At 47.4% G+C, this 22,227-nt stretch overlaps 1 protein-coding gene across 3 annotated transcripts in view; it reads right to left on the reverse strand.

Annotated features, from left to right (window-relative positions):
• The window catches only part of acap3a (ArfGAP with coiled-coil, ankyrin repeat and PH domains 3a), a 60,740-nt gene extending 38,747 nt beyond the window's left edge, over positions 1-21,993 (reverse strand). For all 3 annotated transcript variants that reach the window (XM_069710882.1, XM_069710883.1, XM_069710881.1), the window contains exon 1: positions 21,794-21,993. In XM_069710882.1, the coding sequence (XP_069566983.1) occupies positions 21,794-21,840 (47 nt within the window). In that variant the 5' untranslated portion in view covers positions 21,841-21,993. The remainder of the gene's footprint in view (positions 1-21,793) is intronic.
• Positions 21,994-22,227: the final 234 nt, after the last annotated feature.

Consider the following 22,227-nt stretch of genomic DNA (forward strand, 5'->3'; position numbering starts at 1 on the left):
TGTGTATTTTCTTTCGCACGACCAAGTCGTAACTTGTTATTATAACTGAAGATCACACGCGTGTTTAAATTTGGGGGACATTTTCAGACCGTCTTCTTCCAGGGAGACAACTCGTAGTGTTTGACGTGCACGTTGAGAAAGCTGGAAGCGGGCGTTGAATATCGGACTCCCCGCAGATCTTCAGCCTCTTGACGACCGTCCTCTTCTTCAGCCTTCGCACACTCCACTTCTTTTCCGTTTGATATTGAGGTTGCGTGGCAGATTTGTGCCGAGAGCCTCTTGCGGCGTATGTCGGCCGCGGCTGGCAGAATACAACAACTACCATCTCCGTCTTTACCTCTTCCTCTCTGGCCTCGGGCGGATTAGCCTGCTTGGCCGTGGGGGAGGAACGAAGGAGGGCACCCCTCTCCTCCCCCACCACCACCACCACCCCTCCTTCTTCTACGGCGCTGAGAGGGTGAAACACTCCGGAGAGGAAATATCCCTCAAAGGCTCGAAACTGTGGCAGAACGGAAACACATGCATTACCTAAATAATCAATACCACGTTATTCCACACGCTCACGTTGCGTTGTCGTAACCTCAGCCGACCTCCTACCGAGGAGCCTCGAGCCGACCGCGCCCGCGGATAATCTCGCGAAGCGAGAGGAGCTCGTTTTCACTGCTGATGTCATCTTTGAAGACGTTTCAATGCGAGAACGCGGGCCTCCGAGCCGGCTCTCGCTTTTCAGGAGGCTCGTTGTCGTCACGACCTTCAGCAGCAGCAGCAGCAGCAGCTCAACCAGACTGGACTTGAAATGATCATATTTTTTTTATTGACAAATCTTCAGAAGCTGATGATCAACAGCGTCGCACCTTCAACGTGATGAAGATTCCTCCACGTCAACATCTTTCGTGAACTTTTGCCATGACAGCTGGATTTATTAGACCGCACCGCTGGATGTTCTTGTGTTTTAAACTGTGGATCAAATGTAATATGTTCCTGCTAGACACTTTAAACTAGAAGGGTTTTTTGGGTTTTTTTTATAATGGATTTTCCAGCTTTCAATCCATTTTTTTTATTGTTGCAAGAACATCAACATTATTGAAGTTACATTTTGGAAAAGGTTTATTTTGCCTTTTAAGAGACGGTTTGTAAATTATTAGTAAGAGTCAAGCAATCAGAAAAGTTTTCTTTTTTTTTTTTTTTTTTTTGCAGAAAGGAGGTTCTGTGACTTTTTTTTTTTTTTTCTTCGTACTCGTGATTTATATGTCAATATTTCATCCTTTTTCTGGTGGGATTTTGCAGGACGGAGTAGTTGCATCAAAAGTTAGGCTGCAAACAAGTCTTCTGGGTGCGCCGTGGATCATAAAACAGCTGGTGGGCTGGAGTCCATCTCGGCCGAGTGTGGGCGAAGACCGACTACACCCTGGACAGATTCTCCAGTCCAACACAGAAAGACAGACAACCACTCAACAAATGAACTCGCACACATTTCTGTGAACTGTTGTAGAAAACTAACTTGTTGTAAGGGGAGAAAGAAAGGTTGGGAACCAGTGTTTTATTAAACATTTTCATTATCAATTAATCTGCAGATAATTTCTTTTCATTGAGAAAAAAAAAAAAGTCACAAAAATGGCGATTGCGGCTTCAAAAAGTCCACGAAGACGTCAAGTTACTCAATTTAAAACTACTTAAAATTCAAAGACCTTGAAGTTGTTTTTAGTCTAAATCCACAATATGTGTCCCACGGCGATGGACAGGAGCGCTCCAAAAACTCAGCGTGGCTTGACGCGGTGACGGTCCAGCTAGCCGCTCCAGATGTGCGGACTCACGGCACAGCTGCTGCCCTCCAGGCTGTAACCCCCCCCCCCCCCCACACACACACACACACACACACGCTTGCTGCTCCCCACCCCGGTCTCACACTGCACATGCCTCCCCATAATGCATGCACACGGTGGTACGCCACCCCCCCCCCCCTCTCAACCCCCGCGGGCCTGTAGCCACGGCAACCGTCTCCTAAGTGGGCCGCGGAGGTCCCCCGACGTGCTCGTGAGTTGACCTGTCATTCACACCACGAGCAGCGACGGAAGCCAAAAGAGACAAATAACACGGGTCGGAACAAGGCCACCGCGACGAGAGGCGTTAAAACCCTCCTCGCGAGGGGACTGTTAAAGTGCCGTAAATCTGCCGGTGGTTCACGCGGTTTCAGGCTCAGACGTCACCGACTCAAATAAAAACGCTCGTAACTTAAAGGCCGATCAGCAACGCTGTTTACAAGTTGTCAGACGGCATTAGGGTGGGATCATCGAGGACATGAAGCAGCGTAGTTAAGAGACATAATAAACGCGGATGTTTTGCTGAGCAAGCCGGGCATTTAGAGTTTTGTTTTTTTGGCCGGTGGCGTGCTGACGGGGCAACCGGGCGAGCTGCTGAGGTGCTCTTTATACTGGCCCCGAGGAAAAAAAACGCAGAACACCTCGGTTTCTCTTTGATTCGCCCGCCACCGCAGCCGATAACCAGTTCCACATGATGCAAAGCTGAAAGTCTTTTGAAATGTCGTAACGTAAATAAGCAATTTTTTTTCCCAAGCTGGCATTGTTTTGTGGCGAGTTTGATTTTTAGAGGCACGACAAGCATCGTCTCAAAGAAAATGGTTTCATTTTGTTTTTGTTTTGTTGTTTTTTGGGTAAGAAGAGGTGAAAAAAGTAGTCACGTCCTGTGACTCATGTCACTCAGTCATGTGGGGTTTTTTTTGTCTGTTTTTGGTCATTCAGGGATATTTGTCTCTTCAGCTACTAAATGCTGTGTTCACCAGCTTGTCTCCAACAATTTGGACACTTTGCTGCAGCGGAAAAATTTAACTTCGATAGGAAATACAGGTGAATCTAAAAAGTAAAGTCCAGACAATTTGAGCTGAACGTCACTTTAAAAGGTCTGAAAATCAAAGAGCTGCAGATTCAGTTGCTAATTCTTCATATCAAGACCTCATATTGTCATCTGAGACTGTTATCAAAAAATATCGTCATTATTTTTAGCCAGAATATCACTTAACTACAATTAAAGCAAAAAGAGAAAAGAAAATCTCCAAAATGTGAAAGTGCATATTATTAGTACTTTAAAGTTCTTTAAACAACCCCAAAGAGTTTAATAATATATTACTAGATTATAATACTGATAGGTAGGATTTGACTGTTGTAGTTGGTCAATCTGGAGACAATTTTAATATTTAAAATAATAGAGTTTTTTAAGTCAAATCGATGCATCATATTTTTATGAAGCTCATCATATTTTTTTTGTGAAATCTTAATCTGTAAACTAATCAATAACTAAAGCTGTCAACTAAAAGGTAAAAACGTAACTGTAAAGAAGCAGGACAATGGGAATACCAAAATAAATGTCTAAATACATATATATATACAGTATGTAGTGCCCAGCCTGAGCGAGATGCAGTGTGGCATCTTCCATCTCATAGTAATTTTAAAAAAAAGGAAGAGAAAGCTAGTGTGGGTTGGAGGAGGGGGAAGGGAGGACCTTGGAGATGGGCGGGCTGGAGAGGGGGTGGGGGTGGTGGGGTGTCTGCCTGTCTGAGTGCCCCATTGTAACAAAGCAGCTTCCTGTCTGGAGAAAAGGCAGCATTTTGTTCCAATATTGATTGCTTTAGTGCCCTAATTGAGGCTGAACTGCAGGGCTGAATGGCTGATAGGGGGGAGGGGGGGGGGGGCTGGGAAAGCCTAGGCGGTTATTCTTAGCTGCATGGCTCCTAACGCCATCTGGTCTTCATCTAAACTACATCATGCAGGGTCAAGAAGGCCCCCCCCCCCCCCAGGCTATGTGATGCCAACCGCTGAAAATAAATCCACCCCGTTCGTTTTTCAGAGCAATAACTAAGACACACTTTGAGCGTTGGTTGAACCCCGAGCAGCGACTCGCAGGCATGTCGAGCTATGATTTGCCCCAAAAAGGCTGAAGCTGCGGGTGTCTTTTATTGCATCTGTTCTAAAAAAAAAAAAAAAAGCTACAACATAAAAACATAAAGCACACAAAAGAAAAAAAAAAAATCACCTACGGGAGTAACTTCACTTTATTTCCACTGTCAACGAACTCACTACATTAGATTGAGTGTATTTATTGCCGTAACAGTTGGAGCAGATCCCTTCAACAGGATTCAGTATCATACCATCACCATGATTTGAATACCAGTTCATGATGCGATATACCAACTTTATAAAAAAAATCTAATCTAATCTAATTGAAGACAAACTACATTACATGTTAAAGGTGCCAATCAGTTTTGTTGAGGTTTAAAATGAAGACGTGTTCGTGTCGTTGTGGCCTTTAGGTTTTAACATTTGGTACACACGACAAGGGCCTCTTTTTTTGTTTTGATACCAAAGAGTACCGAAACAATTCAGTCGGTGCCATAAAAGCATCAAAGTTTGGTGATTTAACACCAACAATAACAAAAACAAAAACAAAACAAAAAAGCTTGACTTGACAGGAGGAGCAACGGTCAAAAAAAAAAAAAAAGGGGGTCGGGGTGAGCAAACGATTTGCGACCCAGAGTGTAAACAGCCAATGTTGTAACTGCAAAACCTCGACCTCCTGACCTCCTGACCTCCGCGCAAACCTTTGCACTTTACGTCCAGTTGGCGTCGCATTCACTTCATCATCCGTCTGATTTAGGGTTGACGCTCGCCGCCCTCCCGTAACCGCCGAGTAACCCGACCCCGACGCGTTTAAGGTGCAGCGGGAGTTCAAATGTCTCCGATAAAACCCTCCCCCAACATGTGTTCAAAGCCCTGACTATTGTTTCATAAGCCCCGGCTTTTTATTTCCACTTGAAAGCTTTAGATGCGTCCCTCAGACTTAAGAGAGAGAGAGAGAGCGCTCGCATTTCTTCAAAAATCCTCCTCAGCAAACACACATCTGCACTAATGGCTTTCGCCGGAGTGACACGTCCGCCGCGGCAATAATTACTCATTCATGCTTCGATTGCGACACGCTGGAGGGCCGAGCATTAAAGCTGCGGAATTTGTGGATGCATCGGATCCATCACGGGGGGAGTGGAGGGGTGGAGGGGTGGGGTGGGGGGGTAGTGTATGCTTTCGGGACGGGTTATTGGGTCATATGTAAATATGGTCTACAAGTGTGTGGGGGGGGCTTCTCCATCCATCCATCCATCCATCCATCCATCCATCCATCCATCCATCCATCCATCCATTATGTACGTTTGTTTCTTTGTGCCTTTTGATTATTAGAAATGTAATATTTTCACTATTTTTTTTTAATTTTTTTTTTACATTTTCTAGTAAATCTAAAAATCACAGATTTAAAAAAAAAAAAAAAAAAAAAAGATTGATGGATGAAGATTATCAATAACTGCAGCTCCATTTCGAATGTCACAAACCTTCGACTTGTAGGAATACAACTAATTATTTTAATTGCAGAGTGAGCTGACAATTATGTGACGCCTGTTTAATCTAAAAAAAAAAAAAAAAAAAAAAAAGAGAAGCGTTTTAAAAGTGCCGCCTGAAAATGTCCGGCTTCGTCCGACCAACAATCCAAAACCCAAAGATGTTCAGTTTATGTCGTAAAACCCCGAGAAAACTTCACTTCAGTAAGTAATCAACAACAATAATGGATCATCTTAATAATTCACTTGCAAAAGAGCCCCCGGTGGATTTGCTGCCGTTTGTCTTCATAAATAAAATCAGTCAGCAGCGACAGAACCGACAATCAAACGGTCCTCAGAGGAAAAAAAATAAAATAAATAATAATACTAATTTCTTCCATCCTTCAAACTGTGACATCTAAATCTGTCACGACGAAAAAGACAAAAGCGTCCCCTGTCCTCGAGGCTCTCGGCGGAGACGAGGCTGAACCGACAGCGACCGGCCGAACGGCCACCTGACCGAGCTCGTCCTCTTAAAAAAAAAAAAACTGGCTCTATTTTAGCAGCAGTGTGTGTGCGTGTGTGTGTGTGTGTGTGTGTGTGTGTGTGTGTGTGTGCGTGCGCGTGTGCGTGTGCATGTTGAAACGCAAATCAGATTCGACACGGCGTCTCGAAACAGACACGTGTGCACGCTGACATTTTGGCGCCGCGACGCCGGCTCGCCTCGTGACCCGGTGGAGATCGTCACCGCGGTAACGGACGCCGCAGGGAGAGGACGCACCCGGAGCAACCGAAACTCTTTGCGTTTGCCCGGCGCGCACAAAGAAACGCGCGTACTTCCGGCGCCGATTTTAAATCGGGTGACAAAATTCGGCACGGTAACTTCTTTCGGTTTCGCCCCGAAATCGCAGCGGGACAGCCGAGGGACGTCGGGAGGTCACGGCCGCCCGACGTTCACAAAAAGGAGAACGAAAGGGGGAGGTGCAGAGATAGAGGGAGCTCGAATCTGGCCGACGTTACATATCCCTCCGTCCCGACCTCTCGCTCCAAAATCAACACCGCAGATGTTTTTCCTCGCCGAAGGAGATATCTCGTCTGGCGGCGGGTGAGGCGCTCCACCTTAGGTGACCGGTCCGCCTGCTGTGGCTGAACTTTTGCCCTGTCTGGTGTCCCGGGCACCATCTCCATTTCCATCTCCTCCTCGGAACCCCCCTCCCCGCCCCCCCAAAACAAACAAACAAACAAACAAACAAACAACAAAAACAGCAAAACAACGATTTGCTGCCAAAAAACAAAAAAGGAGTTGAAGCTACAAACCGAAGCGATAACGAGTTTTTGAAGGCCCGACACTGAAACCAAAAGCGCTGCTTCATTAATGACGGTGTTTAATAAATCGATATTTGACCATCTCGTTCATTTCTACTCTAAAATCAATCTTTCCTTGACACTTTAACTGCTCAGGAAAACCAAAAGTAATCAAAAGGTTCATAAAAAAATAAAAAAATAAAAAGATTTATATACATTTTATCGCTGGTTTGCTGGAGTAGGTTAATTTCAAAAGAGGAACGCATAATAATCGACACCAATTAAAACAAATTAAAATCTGAAACACTGGTATTTACTGTATCCATATCGCCACATTTCATCCATTTTCCACAACAACAAAAATCGAAGTTCTCCCCCGTGACGGCGTAAACTGATCTTCTCGTGTAAAATTGCTGCGTCGGCCCGTTAGCGAGATGGGATGACCCCCCCTTCCCTCCCCCCTCCACCTCCCCCCACCCTCCCAAAAAAGATAGAAAATCTGCCCGATTCGGGCCGTCAACAAACCTCATTACAGAAATGAAAACTGTCAAATTAAAGATTCACATTTTGGGAAATATCACAAACCATTTCCACGTCCGTCATTTTAACTTCTCTTCGCCTAAAGACTAAAACAAAAGGAAACCGCTCGCCTCGTTTTGTCTGGAGAAACAAAAATATAAAAGGTCATTAATTATGTATATAACTATACGTTATGTCTTGTTTCATTCTTCAAAAACCCAATCATAGAAACAACGAGAGGTTAAAACTCCCCGTTTCCAGTCTAAGCTAAACTAAACTAACCTGCTTGGCTTACTGTATCATATTTGATAAAAAATTTAATTTGATAAAAAAAAAAATCATAATTTTAGATATATTCTTAAATTAATCTGTCACCGGTGGTTTTCTGTGTTGTTTTCTGTCGTGAATGAGATTTATAATGACTATTTTTTTTTTTTTTTTTTACAGAGAAAACTGTCAGTTTGTGTATTACATGTATTCTTTTTACATAAATAATAAAGACATTTATTCTTATTTAAATCACAAGTATTATCTATAACTTGCTGACAATGCGGACATTCATTTTCTGGCAATTTATTCATTTTGCACCCGAGCTGGACCGAGAATAATTTGTTTCAAATCTTTAACAAGCGTCATTTCTGATCGTCCAAGAAAGTCCGAAAACCCCCAAATACTAACGCCGAATGAATTTTGACCTGCTGGTTTATAGAGATCGCATAAATTACCGTCAATTATTCTGAGGGGGGGGGGGGGGGCTTCAAAAAGTTCACGGTAAACCGTCCGGTAGTCGCCGAGAACGCGTTTAATAGTGGAGTACCGGGGTACCGGCCGAGTCGGAGAGATTCACCGTCCGGGGGACCGGCGAATGATTGACAGCCAGAATCGGATGACGCGCTCGCTCGAAAATAAATAAAAACACCGCGGCGCATTCGTAGCCGAGAAGTCAACGTACGACCGGCCCCTCCACGAGCTCGGCGGACGCCGTCTGCCAAATCCCGACACTTGACCCCGCCGTGACCTCCGAGCAGCTGCCCTCAAATCGCAAAATCTCTGATCGCCCTCCAGGCTGAGGAACGAGGACAGGAAGAGGGTTTGTCTGCCAAAAACACACAACACACAACTCTCTCTCTCTCTCTCGGTTTGATTCACAGCCACAGAGACCGACAACAGCTGACGACGACGTTCCCGCTCGTTTTTTTTTTTTTTGGGGGGGGGGTTCAGATCCAGAGCGGCCGGCCAACGAACACGCGTTCGGACGCCGGCGAGAGACGTCCACCCGATCTGGATTTATAAAAACAAATAAACATCTGTCCACGAGTTTAAGAGACCGCGAGGGAATAAATCACCGCGCGATGAAAAGGCCCCTTTCATGTAGGAGAATATGCAAATGAGACGAGCGTAGCTGCTTCCTCCTCATTGAAGTCTGATTTAAAAAAAAAAATGAATAAAAAAAAAAAAAAAAAACAGCATCGTTTCCGTTTATAACTCGTCTGGCTCGGAAATTTGTGCCGCGCAGAAACATCTGGATTATTTACTTAATTTTTTTTTTTTTTTTATTATTATTATTATTATTATTATTATTATTATTAGCCGCTCGCTCTTTAAAAGAGCGCGGACGGACGTGTCAAAGAGCAGCTCCGCATTTACAAACCTCCTCTTAACGTGGCAGAAAGTTCTCTCTGCTGCAGGATCTGCAAGGTTGTTGTTTTTTTTCTTCTTCTTGCCTCCGTCAGCCTTTCCACTAATATTTCAAAGCTTTAACTGCGGGTCAGCGTCGGAGCAGACGTCTCCTGCACAAGATCTCCTTTCGTTCTGCCCTCAGACAGCTGGAGAGATTTCAGCGGCGAAGACGGTCCGGAGAAAGAAAAAAAAAAAAAATAATAATAATAATAATAATAATCCTATTTATCTTTCGTACGTTCGACCGTCGATCTCCGACCTTTATTTTATTTATTTTGGTTTTTTTTTATAAGCGGCTGGGGAGTGATCGTTGGTGCACGTCGACCGCCAACCAGCCTATCGAAGAGACGCATTTTTAATACACCTGTCGGCCCCCCCCCCCCACTCCACCCCCCCGCAGGACACATCAGGAGCCAAGATGACGAGTTCGATATGCGACGCTTTGCTTTCGCTTTCGTTCTGCGTTTGTTCGGTCAAAACTCGACATGACTTTTTCACGCTCGGGCTCGGCAAAACGTGAAAAAAAAAACAACAACAACAACAACAACAACAACAACAACAACCAATCACGGGCGGAGCCGGCACCGACCGTTCGGCTTTTCTCCGTTTGGTATCGTGTAAAAAAAAAAAAAAAATGAAGCGTAAGCAGCTCTGGACACTTTTTACAGGCTGAAAATGTCCAAAAGCCGGAAAACTATCGACACCGAATGCGACCTCTAGATTTGAATGTTGTTTGTCCCTTTCGGCAAGTTTTTTTTTTTTTTTTTTTTCCACACACTATTCAACTTCCTGAAAGCCTCGGGAGTTTTGTGGTCACGGCTGTATTAGCTGATAATAGATCACAACTCTGCGCCGAACGACGACGACCACAGGAACGGGAGATTACAGAGATCGGGCGAGCGACAACTGATGAACGCTCGAGACCGAGACAAGACGCTCGAACTGACGCTTATAATAGGACGACAGCCTCCAGGGAGGAAGAGGAAGAGGAAGAGGAGGAGGAGGAGGAGGAGGAGGAGGAGGGAATCTATAAATGCAACCGTCAATTTCACTCTCCGGTGTTCGCAGCGAAAGTGGAAGCAGCCACGAGTCCTGAACTTCCCGCTGACTCCATCGTTCTTGGAAAATAAAAAGGAGACAATGAATCTGGAGAGTCCTGCGTGACCTGCGTGACCTCCGGCTGTTGTGGGTCAGCGGTGAAGTCGTTCCGGACGTCTCAGAAACAATAAAAACTCCCACTCGGATATCAACACAAAGAAAAACAACACACACACACACACACACACACACACACACACACACACACACACACACACACACACACACACACACACACACAAGGACCCGGCTTTCACTCTCACAGCTTTAATGGATAAAACATCAGCGAGAGTAAAAACCACCGCAGCTGCATTCAAAAGGGGAAGAGCGCTGCGGGCGTGATGCAACAGCCTGTAACTACACACGACCAAACATCACGCTGAAATGACCGTTCCTTCTCGGGGTTTCTCGCTGCTTCCCGTTTGCGCAACGGTCAGCTGACACCGAGGCCGTAAACAGCTGAAGCCGCAGCTGCGACCGAATCGATCGGTTTAACGGATCGACGAAGGACGTATTTGATGTTAATTCCGACGCGATCGGCGAGCGCGAACGGCGGATTTGTGCCGGTTAGAAGCTTCTCGAAATTCGGTTGCAGGCTTGCAAACTGAAAACCTTTTTGATCGCCGCCGACCCGACGATTCTGCCGCGCTTTTCATTCGGGACGTGATGCCGCATCGAAAACGAGCGCTCCTTCTCCCTCCGGCGGCGGAAACCGGCAGGAGAGGAAAGAAACCCAAAAGGGATCGAGTGAGACAAAAAAAAAAACACACAAAAAAACGCGCAAATAAAATTCTCGTTCAAAGGTTGTGTTTCATACAAGAAACTGAACTTGATTGATTTTATGTTCAGCTTCATTAAGCAGCTGCATTTCAGCTGAAATCGAGCGCTCCCTCTCTGTTTTCCGGTGTTTTCCCCGAGCTCTCACAAAAAAAAAAACGTCTTTCGAACCCTCCGGCAGGTTTGTGGGTTTAAGAGGGTCAATCTCTGGTGTCGGTATTTCAGAAGTTGTTCGGCTCGGAGGCCGGATCAGATCTCGTCAGAGGACGGAGGACAATAGGGTAAAAAAAAAAAAAAAAAAAAAAAAAAAGTGTCACCGCTGCATGATGACAGGTTTAATAGGCTTTTTTTAATTTTAATTTTTTTTTTAAAACAAACCAGCTGGGTGTAGTCGCCACGGCAAAAAAAAAAAAAAAAAAAAAAAAAAAAGGTTAACCCTTTCAGCGCCGCGCCGCTCCGTCGCGTTTACAGGTCGGGTCCGCGAGTACTTCCTGCGCAGCGTCACCAGGAGGAAGCGGGACTTGAATGGACAGTCTCGAACTATGTGTTTATTATTACATAGGATGTGCGTGGCGTCACAACAGCATTGTTGGGCGGAGGCGGAGGCGGAGGCGGAGGACGCCGCCGTTCGTCAGGAGGCTGACAGGCCCAAAGAAAGGTCAGGATATGAGAGGTCTCGGCTGGCGGCGCAGGTTTATACTAACTCAGGGTGGTCCGAGATGACTGCAACACACAAAAATGTCAAAAGGAGATATTCGGGACGAGGGAGACGAAAGACGAAAGACGAAACACACACACACACACACACACACAGAGGGAGAGGATCCAGAAGAGGCTGTGAGAACCGGCCTGGACAATGTTCCATTGAAGGGAGGAAGACAATAAAGCCTACAGACACGGTGCTCCTCGCAGACTTTTTTTTTTTTTTTTTTCCTAGGCAGCAAACCAGGCTGGCCGGGTAAAGAAGCGGCGCAGAATAGCTCACAGTAAGCCAATCCTGCAGTGTAACACCCTGACATTTTGGTGGAATAGCTGAATCCCCCCCCCCCCCCCCCGCTACACACACACACACACACACACAAACACACACACACAGTGAAAATCCCTGCACACAGGCGTGATGTGTCCGGCTGTGGTGGGGCTGAGCTGGGAGTCTTCCCGGCATTTTTGTGGGCTAAACATGCAGCTTGGCTCGCACTAGAAAGACATACCAGACGTGTGAAGCATTCAGCTCCTTCCTGTCTAGAAGCCGGAGAGAGATGGCGCTCGCAGAAACAACAAGTTTCGAACGACAGGCGGCTTTTCCTACGCGAAGTTACGCTCACGTCCCCTCCGCTCCGAAACGACTCACGGCTGGAAAGTCCGACGGCTCGGTTCGCGCCGAAGATTCACGACGAGAAGCGATTTGAAACCCGCGGACGGCTCTCCGGGGTCTCTCCGGCGACGAGACGAGACGGGGCAACACCCCGGCGGCGGCGACTCTCTCCGCTTCTGGTTTTAAGGGGCTCTGACGCAAAAATCCACGCCGTGAACTCGGACACATCATCAAATTTCCCCTCCTTTGTCAATTCCTCTCGTCTTTTTCCCCGTTTGCCGGAGTCGGCGTTTCCTCTAATGAGCGGGGGAAAAAAACATTGTTCTGAAACTGCCCGCCGGCGACGTCCGCAAGCCGAGTCGACACCGTCGTCTGGTTCGAGTCGAGCCGAGACGGGTCATTTCCAAGCGGCAACCAACAGCGACGTCGCCCGCCGGTTTGTGAGCGGACGTTACGAAGCCCCGGGTTCGGATTTTGGTCGCCGCCATCCGAGCGGTTTGGAGCAGGAAGTGACCGTATTTGGACGAGCTGGGTGGATCCGACTCGGTCCGATTGGAAAAACCCGGCGTCACGCGGTCCCGCCCGCCGACGGCCGTGACCTGACTGCACCGCAGGCTTTTTTGGAGCCGACCTCTAGTGGCACTCGGCGGTATTGCGGCGCAGAACGCTTCCGCGTCGGCCTCGTTTCTCAGACCCGGAAGCTACGTTCCACTTTTATTACATCGTGCAACTTTTACCCGCGACATTAGAAAACAGTTTGATCTCGTCGTGAATCTTTGGTCCGAGCTGGGCTTTAAACACGACTCGCACGCGGACGCGCTTTTAAACGCCGACCCATCATGACTGACGGTAGGAGAGCTGCCAGATGTCGCTTCCCTCTGCGTTTCCCGCAGGTGTTTCCTCCGGTCTGAAGTCAGCAGAACGGCCCTGACGTCACCCTCCGCCCGTCCCCCGTGACCCCCGACCCCGTCCGACAGGCCCGAGTGTTGGCGTGCCAACCGGGCGGAGACCTGAGCGGACCCCGGCACCGCCGGCGAGGAAGCATAACACGGAGGCGAAGTTAACAGCCCGCAGATTATGCCGAGAGATCTTTTTTCTTTTTTTTTTTTTTAACGGGAATAAACTCGAACCCACGAGTAATCCAACAGCGATGACTGACGTGCAAAAAGTTTGGTGCAGGCTGCAGAGAGGTGCATCATGGGAGATCTGCCTGCTCCGAGTTAAAACAACGCTGAAACACGGCCCTGAAAACGAGCCTCCGGAGGATCACGGCTCCGACTCGGAGCGAGAGGGGCAGAATTACACAGTTTTGTGAGAAAAAACAAAATGAAGCCAAGTCACGGCCCATTGCCCCCCCCCCCCACCACCTCCCCCTCCCGCACCGCAACTCTCCGGGGGAGCGCCGCAACAACAACGGCCGAGAAAACAATGAAAACAAAACCAGTGACGTGGAATGCAAAACGCAGACTGAGCTGTCAGTTTAGTGAACGCAGACAAGGTCGATGAAATAATAAGACGCAACAGACGGAAGGAAAAAAAAAAAAAAAACACGAGGAGAAATAAAACAAACTGTGAAACAAAGTCGGGGTCGGCGAGCTGTCGATGTCGGACATCAAGGAATCTGATAGGAATCGTGGAAAAATACGCACCGCTGAGAGCCTCAGATCACGGCTCCTGATCATATTTATACATTTTCTTCGGTATCAAAAGTAACCTGGCGAGAGTTGTCTGTACTTTTATGAGGAAAGTGCAAAAGGAAGCTCTTAAACTGACATAAAAAAATAAATAAAATACAGGCTAAAGTCTCCAACTTCGTACCTCCTGCTTGTTGCCGCAGAGGCATGATGGGAACTGTAGTCGATTGATAGCAAATTAACTATGAAAGCATGAAATGTAACGACGCCTCCACAGGCTTAATGAAGATCTTACAAAGTGGGGAAACGATAAAAAAAAAAAAAAAAAAAAAAAAAGGATGAACAAAACCCAATAATAGACCCAAACTCTGCAAATTATGTTTATTGAATTGGTCATTAATTTGACGGTGGAACTTTTCTGTTAATCCATCAGTAGTTTATCTATAAAACATCAGACAACAGTCAGCAAGTCATTGACATTAATGTTCAATCAACTATTCAACTGACATATAAAAGAAATCGCCACTTTTGACAGACCGGAAGCTGGAAATCTACTTTTTATTCCATTAATTAAAAACCAATAATCAGTTTCCTCACTGACAGCAGGTTTTGGAATAAAGTGGCGGAATATAAACCGTATTTTCTCCTCGTTCGTGCAGCCGAACTTGAACTCTTATTAACGCTGGAAGCCGTTCGAGGGCATTTGGAGGGATTTACTCGTTGACTCGGAGACGGCTGGGTGTCATAAGGAGAGGGGGGTGGAGGGGGGTGGAGGGGGGGGGGGGGGGTCTTCCCCGGGGTGCTGCCCTCATACTTCCCAACCTGCTTCTAATATTCCAGCCAACTGACGCACTTCCTGACCCGTCCCAGGACCCGGTTCTGGGCCCGGGCGCGGCCGGGGAGTCCTGCCCCCGCATACAGAGGAAAGGCAGGGGAGGACGGAGAGGAAGAAGAGGAGGAGGAGGAAGAGGAGGAGGAGGAGGAGGGGGAGTGGGGGGGGGGCGGCATTAGGCAGGGATGGAACAAATCAAAAACAGATGCTTGTACACGTGTGATTCAGCATTTCAAATCCGTGCCGAGCTCAGCGACTTCTCCCCTTCATCATCTCCTCGTCACACTTTCAGGGCGGCGACTTCGCTTTTTGCCCTTCAGTCATTTTGTAATTTTTGGTTTTTTTTTTGCTATTTCCCTCGGGTGATGACAAAACACCCCCCCCCCTCCCCTCCAACCCCACACACTTCTATCAATAACTTCATCACATTTCCTGACCCCCACGGGGTAGAGACCGTGCAGCATGCGCTGATGTTGACACACCTGGAAACTTCCCCGGTCGGCTTTTTTTTTTTAAATTTTTTTTGCCTCTCTCTCTCTCTCTCTCGGGAGCGAGGCTTTCCGAGCAACCCCCCGGGTCATCGGCATCAAACAGTGAAACCCGTTAGTCAGAACTCGCCGTTTTGTCCTGCGAAAACCCAGATCGAAACTCAGCGTCGGGGCTCGTCGTGGAGGTTAATCGCGTCTGCCGACAAATGACGCACAGCCACCAGCAAAAAGAGCCCAAACCCGGGAGGACGGTTCCTCACGTGCCGCCTTCACTTGGGAGGGCGAGCTTATAAAAAAAAAATAATAATAAATACAAATAAAAAAAGATACTGAAAACACAGCTGAGAGACGGGTCCGCGACATCGCGGCTGATATGTGCTGAGGAAGTTGGGTATTTTCCAATTCGCGATCCATTTGGATCTTCTGCGACGATTCAGGCGTTTTAAACAATCTGGGTTTTGACAAGAAGACAAAATTTAGCTTTCACGTACAACAAACAGCGAGTATGAATTCGCAAAATCCTGAGATTGCTGTTCGTGCCTTTTAATCATTCGTTATATTAAATGCGGCGTGTTGGAAGTAAGGTTGCTTGATAAGGAGAATATCTACTAAACCAATGTTATTGTGAGCTAAAGAGTTCAACACCGGCATTTATCTCCTGGAAGTGAGTCTTCAGGAGTCAAAATAAATCCATTTTGGACTTTGTTAGTTATCATTTAATCCATTTAAAAAAAAAAAAAACTGAAGTAGAAAAAGTTATGCGTCAGACTATTTCTTGACTCAGAGGCTGCAGAGATTCCAGGAAGTTGCTGTTTTTGGCCCTAAAAAAAACACACACACAAAAAAAAACAGAAGCAAAATCCCCAAAACTAAACAAAGGGGACATAAAATGAGTCGGGGAGCTTTAGAGGCGCCGCTAAATGGGAGTTTTGTTTGGTTTCTTCAGAGACCGGCGGCTGTTTCTCCGCCGTCTTTGGTCCTGGTGCTCAGCTAACCGGCTGCCGCTCGGACGGGAGAGCGTCGGTCTTTGCGATTGCGTCTTTGAACGTGACGTGGTCGGAGCGGAGAGGCGGAAAGAAGGGGCGTCCGGCGGCTTCGCTTCGCGGGGCGGGGAACGTCGGCGGGAACTATCGATGAGGGAAAGATTCCTGCAACCTGTCGTTAGTCACGCGCACACACACACACATGTTCTTCTCACATGTTTTGAGATGTTTTCTCCGGGGGAGGACGGGTGGAGGGGGGAACAAAACACATGACCTCAAATTGGAGTCCTTCTCCCGCACATCAGGGGGGAAAAGTGGATTTTCAGTACGAGACATCTGATATGTGCAGCCGTAAAGAATTGAGATCAGATGTTTCAGCCTCCCATTACCATAATCCAATCAGCCAGGAAAAACAAATGCCAAGTTGTGAGCGATTTTGTTCACCCACACTGTGAAGTGGGACCAAAGAGGCGGGAGTGGGGGGGGGGGGCGGAGGGGAAGGGAGGGGAGGGGGATTATCAGCATTGAAAATCTGCTCAGTGTGTGTGTGTGTGTGTGTGTGTGTGTGTGTGTGTGCGTGTGTGTGTGTGACGCTTCGCTGGCTGGCCCGCCTCTTGTTTTCTAACTCCCCCCCCGCCTCTTGTTTTCTAACTCCCCCCCCGCCTCTTCAGTCATCGCCGCTCTCTTTCTCCGCGGCCCGCGCGAGGAATACCAATTGCAAATTTGCTCAAAACCTCGTCCATCATTCGGGTTTCTCGAGACGTTGCCATAGCGCCGATTCAACGTCCGGCGAGGCTCAACCTGCGGCGACGGCCGGATGGCCGACTCTGAAAGAGAGTCCGGAGGGGCTGAAAAGCCGCGAAGGGTCCGGCTGTTGAAGATTTCATCGCACTTCATAAAACCGTTCGCGCAAACAGGTCCAGGTCTTTTTGTTGTTGTTGTTGTTTTTTTGTTGTTGTCACCTCTCAGGACGTCCGACGGGAGCAGATTAGCTCGGTATGCAGCGCCCGGCCTCTCGGGGGCCTCTTTGTGTGTGCAGTGTGTGAAACGTCTCGCCATTCATTGAAGATGAAATGAGAGAGGACGGCCGGGCGCTCCTGCAGCGATTCTCCGAGACGCCGACACAAAAGGGACAAAAGGGATGACATCATCTCTGCGTCTCAAAAGCATCTCCACCGGGGATTAAATCTCCATTTACACAAATCAGCAATTAACTTCCAGGATATGGAACGCATCAACAAACGCACTTTATATTAAATCATTAAAACCACGTCGCTGATTTTCACTTTCAAACAGTTCCTCTGGCTGTATATGAAGCCGGGAGTGAAGCCGAAACGTCACAAGCCCCGCCCCCTCAATGTTAGTTGATTGGGGGTATGTGCCAAACAAACAAACAAACAAACAAACAAACAAAATCTGAATAAAATGTTAAATGAATTTTTCCTTAAACGCGATTTATTTCACATTTCTTGGATCGAGTCCGGCTCGTCCAAAATACGGTCACCGCCGGCTCCGAGCCGGCGAGATCGGCCGACACCGACGGGATGCGGAAGCTTCCAGGTGCGACACCTTTTTCCCCCCGTCCCGCGGATCGAGCGGGCGAAATGTGGGCCAATCCCCGATTAAGACGCGCGGCCGTCAAACTGCACAGCGCCGACTTAATCCCCCCCCCCCCCCCCCCCCCGTCGCTCACATCACCTGAAGCGCACAGACGGAAATGAAAGTGGCAGAATAAACGTGCCTGGGAGGTGTGTGTGTGTGGGGGGGGGGGGTAGCAGAGCACGAGTATAATGCATCTAATGCGCAAAAAAAAACAACCAAGGAGAGGTCAGTGAACTGATGCCGCGCAGGAAACACGAGCGGGGTGTGTTGTTGTTGTTGTTGTTGTTGTTTTTTTGCATTCCCACCTGAGCAGAAATATGGAGTATGATACAAGATGGTGAATCAATAATACATAAAGGATGTGATGGAGACCAATCAAGCAGAGTGTGTGTGTGTGTGTGTGTGGGGAGGGTGGGGTAGGGTTATTGTCACAATAATGCACCCCCCCCCCCCCACCTCCATCCCCGCCGCCCCCCCGACCGGCTGAACAGAAGGGCCGCTGACACACATCCAAGATGGAAGGAGGTCAGTCTGAAATGGAGCAGAAGCGAACGAGAGCGCGGCGGAGAAATCCCTTCCCGGCTCGGCTCGGCTCGGCTGCAGACGGACGAAGACCCTCCCGGAAAACACGAGGAGGACATCCGGCGAGACGAGCCGAAGACGCCTCCGGGCACCGCCGAGGACTCACGGCACTGCGTTTTTTTTGGTTTTTTTTTGCGTGCGCGATTCCGCCATAAACTTCCCAACAGACGGGGGGAAAAAAAACAACAACAAAAAAATCCAGAGAAAACAGAAAACGCGGTTCACTGAACGACGCGGAAGAAAAGACGGTCCAGCCGGCCGCGAAAAGGTCGGACGGCATTTCATGTCCTCGGTCTGAGACAAACGAGCGGCCGGTCGTCGACAGAACCGAGTGAAGGAACCGATGGCGAGACGTTCAGAGCCGGAAACGACATGTTTGGGTTCAGTGGGATCAACCTGCTGATTCATCCTGTTATTCCCCAACCCCCCCCCCCCACCTCATCCTGCCATCCGACTGCGCGTCACACATCCACCCAGTCCAATCCATCCAATCAAAAGGAAGTAAGAAGTCTCGTAAGAACAGCAAACTTTTAAAATCCTATTTTGACGGTGGACGAGCCGATCGGTAGCGGTTTGCACCGCCGGAACATCTGGAGGTCCCGTTTTTGGTTTTTTTCCCACACGGTCGGTTTTCAGCGTCCGAGTGCGACGTCGCGTCGACGCGTCGGCGGAGAGGAGGCCGCCCGGGACGTCGGCCGGTGTTGTCCCGGAGCAAACACCGCGTAATCGCCGCAGACCGGCACGGACGTGCAAGAGCGTCGGCGGTTCGAGCGAGCGTCACAATCTGTCCCGAGTAGTCGGAGACTAAACACGCAGTTTGTTCAGGAGGTCTTTGGGGCCGAAGCGTGTGATACGCCCGTCCGTCCACTAGAGGACACCGTGTCAGCGTCACGTCGCGGACGACCCGGGAGCCGAAGAGGCGACTGAAGGCGGTTCGATGGCTCAGGCTCTGGAGAAAAGCTTTGAGAAACGTGGATTTCTTTCAAACCTGTCGTGAGAAACCTTCGAGCCGACTCTAGCTGAACTTTCGTTTCCGCCTCGTCTCGCCGGCTTATAAAAAGCCGCGCGAATTCAAATCCACAAACAAAGTGGGCAATATCCAAAAGAAAAACCAATAATCACACGATGATAACCAGATACGCTAAATTGAGGTGGATTTCATTAAACGAGCGCAACCTCACATCTCTCGTGTTGAAAATAAAGACTTTTAAAAGCATTTTATGACCTTAAACTTTTTTTTAACGTTAAGACTGTCGCTCGTCGTCGGACCCCCGACGTCTTTCGGGCTCGCGCCGATGTGTTGTTGTTTTTTTGAGGGAGAGATGAATCTAACTGCCGATGAGTGATTCATCAAATGAGCGGTCCAAACTCACCGAGGAAAAAAAAGAAAAAAAAAAGCCTCACGTCAGCGATAATCGTCCAGAACCGACTTCCTGCATGATTGTACCCGTGTGGGAAGCTGCAGCGTGTCGTGCCGGCTTTTTTATTTTTATTTTTTTATTTTTTAGATCCAGTCATCCACCTCCGGGGTTGTTAAATAACGGCGCCGCTTTTAGCCCCACAAAAGGAGCCGTTACAGAAAACACGCGTTTTACTGTCTTTCAGCATCTCTTTCTGTTCACTTAAAGCATCCACACACAAAAAAAAACGCACTGTAAAAACTGTGAGGAGAAGATCAGTTATGAGAACAACTCTGTGTGACCGGTGAGATAAAACCTGAGGAGGAGGAGGATGAGGAGGAGGAGGAGGAGGCGGAGGAGGAGGCACATTTTCATTCCGCATTCACAGATAAGAGACGACTTCATCCTCCCATCAAAGACACAAAGACGCAAAGACACGCGGCCCGTAAATAACGAGGTCGGCGAGTCTTCGGCATCTCGCGGTGGCCTCGCCGCCGGGCATATGAAACGAGGAGGACGGGGAAGGTTGAGATCGCGCCGCTTCCTCCGGCTCCAGATGGCAGTCGTTAAAAAAGGTGCCGCTGCCAAAGTCTGGGAAGTCTTTGATTTGCGAGCAGAGATTTTTTTTTTTTTTTTTTTTTTTTTTGCACGAGTGCAAAGTGCAGGAAGTCACGAAGCATAACGCGCAGTTAAGTACGACTTTAAAAAGGTACTTTGATGGAGTGTTTCCGTTTTGTGTAACTTTATACTTCCGCTGGCAAACAATCTGCGTCTTTTTGGGGCTCCTAAATCATTTCACAACCGTTTGATGCCCAATAAGGGGAGTTAATTTATGCATTTATGTCATTTTAAAGGGGCAAAGACTGGAAAAAAAAAAGTCTAAAGCCAGCTGGAATCCACATTTATTTTGTTAAATATTTGCAGTTTTTAATAAACCATAATGCATCTTTCTGTGAAAACGCAGCTGTCTTTTTTTTTGCAAGTTCGGCAGAGACTACAGCTGCCGTACGGATAAAAAAATTTTTAAAAATGCGTGAAAAATTAGAAGAATTTGTGGCGATAATCACTCAAGGTATGAAGATCAAGGACTTCCAAGGTCGCCAAAAACATTGTTTCACACGACTACGGCAGAAAAAAAATAATTTAAGAAACAGAACTAATAATCTGTCTATTTGTATTTGTAATGACTTCATCCTGACTTGTTTTTTTTGGTACTCCCGGAGCGTTTCGGTGACTTTACTATGTTGTACTGGAACTTTTTCCTGAAGTAAAGGATCTGATTACACTTTTGACAAGGAACCCCGGGGTCAGTGTTTCCCTTCTCACAGCCTGACAGGCTCTCGGCTCTGCGGGAGCAGAGGACCAGGTTCAGATGTGGGTGTAGAAAAATTCCTGCCCTATTTATGTAACCTTTGTTTGCAGGGCGGTCTGGGGGGGGTGGGGTGTGGAAACCTTCAGTTTCCCTGTAAATCCACGTGATCAGTGTTTGAACCCGAGCTCAAACAATCAATCGATTACCAATAAGTGAGAGTGGCAAGAAAATGAACCAGCTCCTGTTTGTTTTAAGTTAATTCCATCCAGCTCGTGTTGGAGTGACAGTAAAATGATGTCAAACTAATCATCAACTCCAATGAGGCAGGAGCTCATTTATAAATGGAAATCAATGGTGAATTCCTGCCATAAATCACTGCAAGTAAATGATTTCCACTTCTTCTTCTTTTTTTTTTTAATTTTTTTTTTATTTCTTCTCAAACAGGACCATCATGTCTTCAATGTCAAATAAATGCAGATGAATATCAATAATAATAATAAAAAAAAAATCCCAATCTGCGGCTTTGATATCAGCTCCCCAGTTCAGACCATGTGACAACTCATATGGCCGCATTGCTCATCTTCATCTGCTCCAAGAAAGCAGGCTGTGTATAAAAAAAAATTAAAAAAAAAAAGAAAAGAAAGGAAAGGAAAAAAAAAAAAAAAAAAAAAGGCGCACAGATGTTCCCGAAAACTCTTGATTTATAATCCAACATTTATCGGGTCAAAGACTGAAGAATCAGCAGTTTAGAAAACAAATACCGCGGATTTACCTCGTGAACACCAACAACCGTGCAGAGAATCGAAGGCGTTCAACAGTTTCAACGACACAATCAGCATGCAGAGATTTTTTTTTTTAGTTTTTTGTTTTTTTTAATAAATGTTCTTACCTAAACCGGGGTGAATCTTTGATGCAGTCTTCAAAATCCACCGTCATCTTGGGCTGCAGAGAAGTTGTCCACGCGCCTTAAAACCCCGATTTCATCTCCTGCGCCTGCAGTTTAAAAAGTAGCGGTGTCGGTATCCGACAAAAGCCGAGCCTCCCTCCCGTCTCCTGCTGCTCCTGCAGCCGCTTCACTTGCTCCTTCAGTCCCGATCTGACGATCCGGAGCCGCTTCGCTCCGCACTGGACCCTTGCTGCTGCCTTCGCGTGCTCCGGCGAAGCTCGGAATTTAGAGCCTCCGCTTCCGACGTCCGACCGTGACCGGTTTAACGTTCACCTATTCAGAAGATTTCCAGCGGCAGACGAGATTATTACAAGTGCTTTATTTAAATACAGTCTGAGTATAAATGGACTTTGGTACTTTCCACCACTGTGAATAGC

This window comes from Brachyistius frenatus, unplaced genomic scaffold, assembly GCF_029030835.1.
Source record: "Brachyistius frenatus isolate BFR_SWC_R1_liver_20210118 unplaced genomic scaffold, ASM2903083v1 Contig_95, whole genome shotgun sequence".
Classification (NCBI taxonomy): Eukaryota; Metazoa; Chordata; class Actinopteri; family Embiotocidae; genus Brachyistius; species Brachyistius frenatus.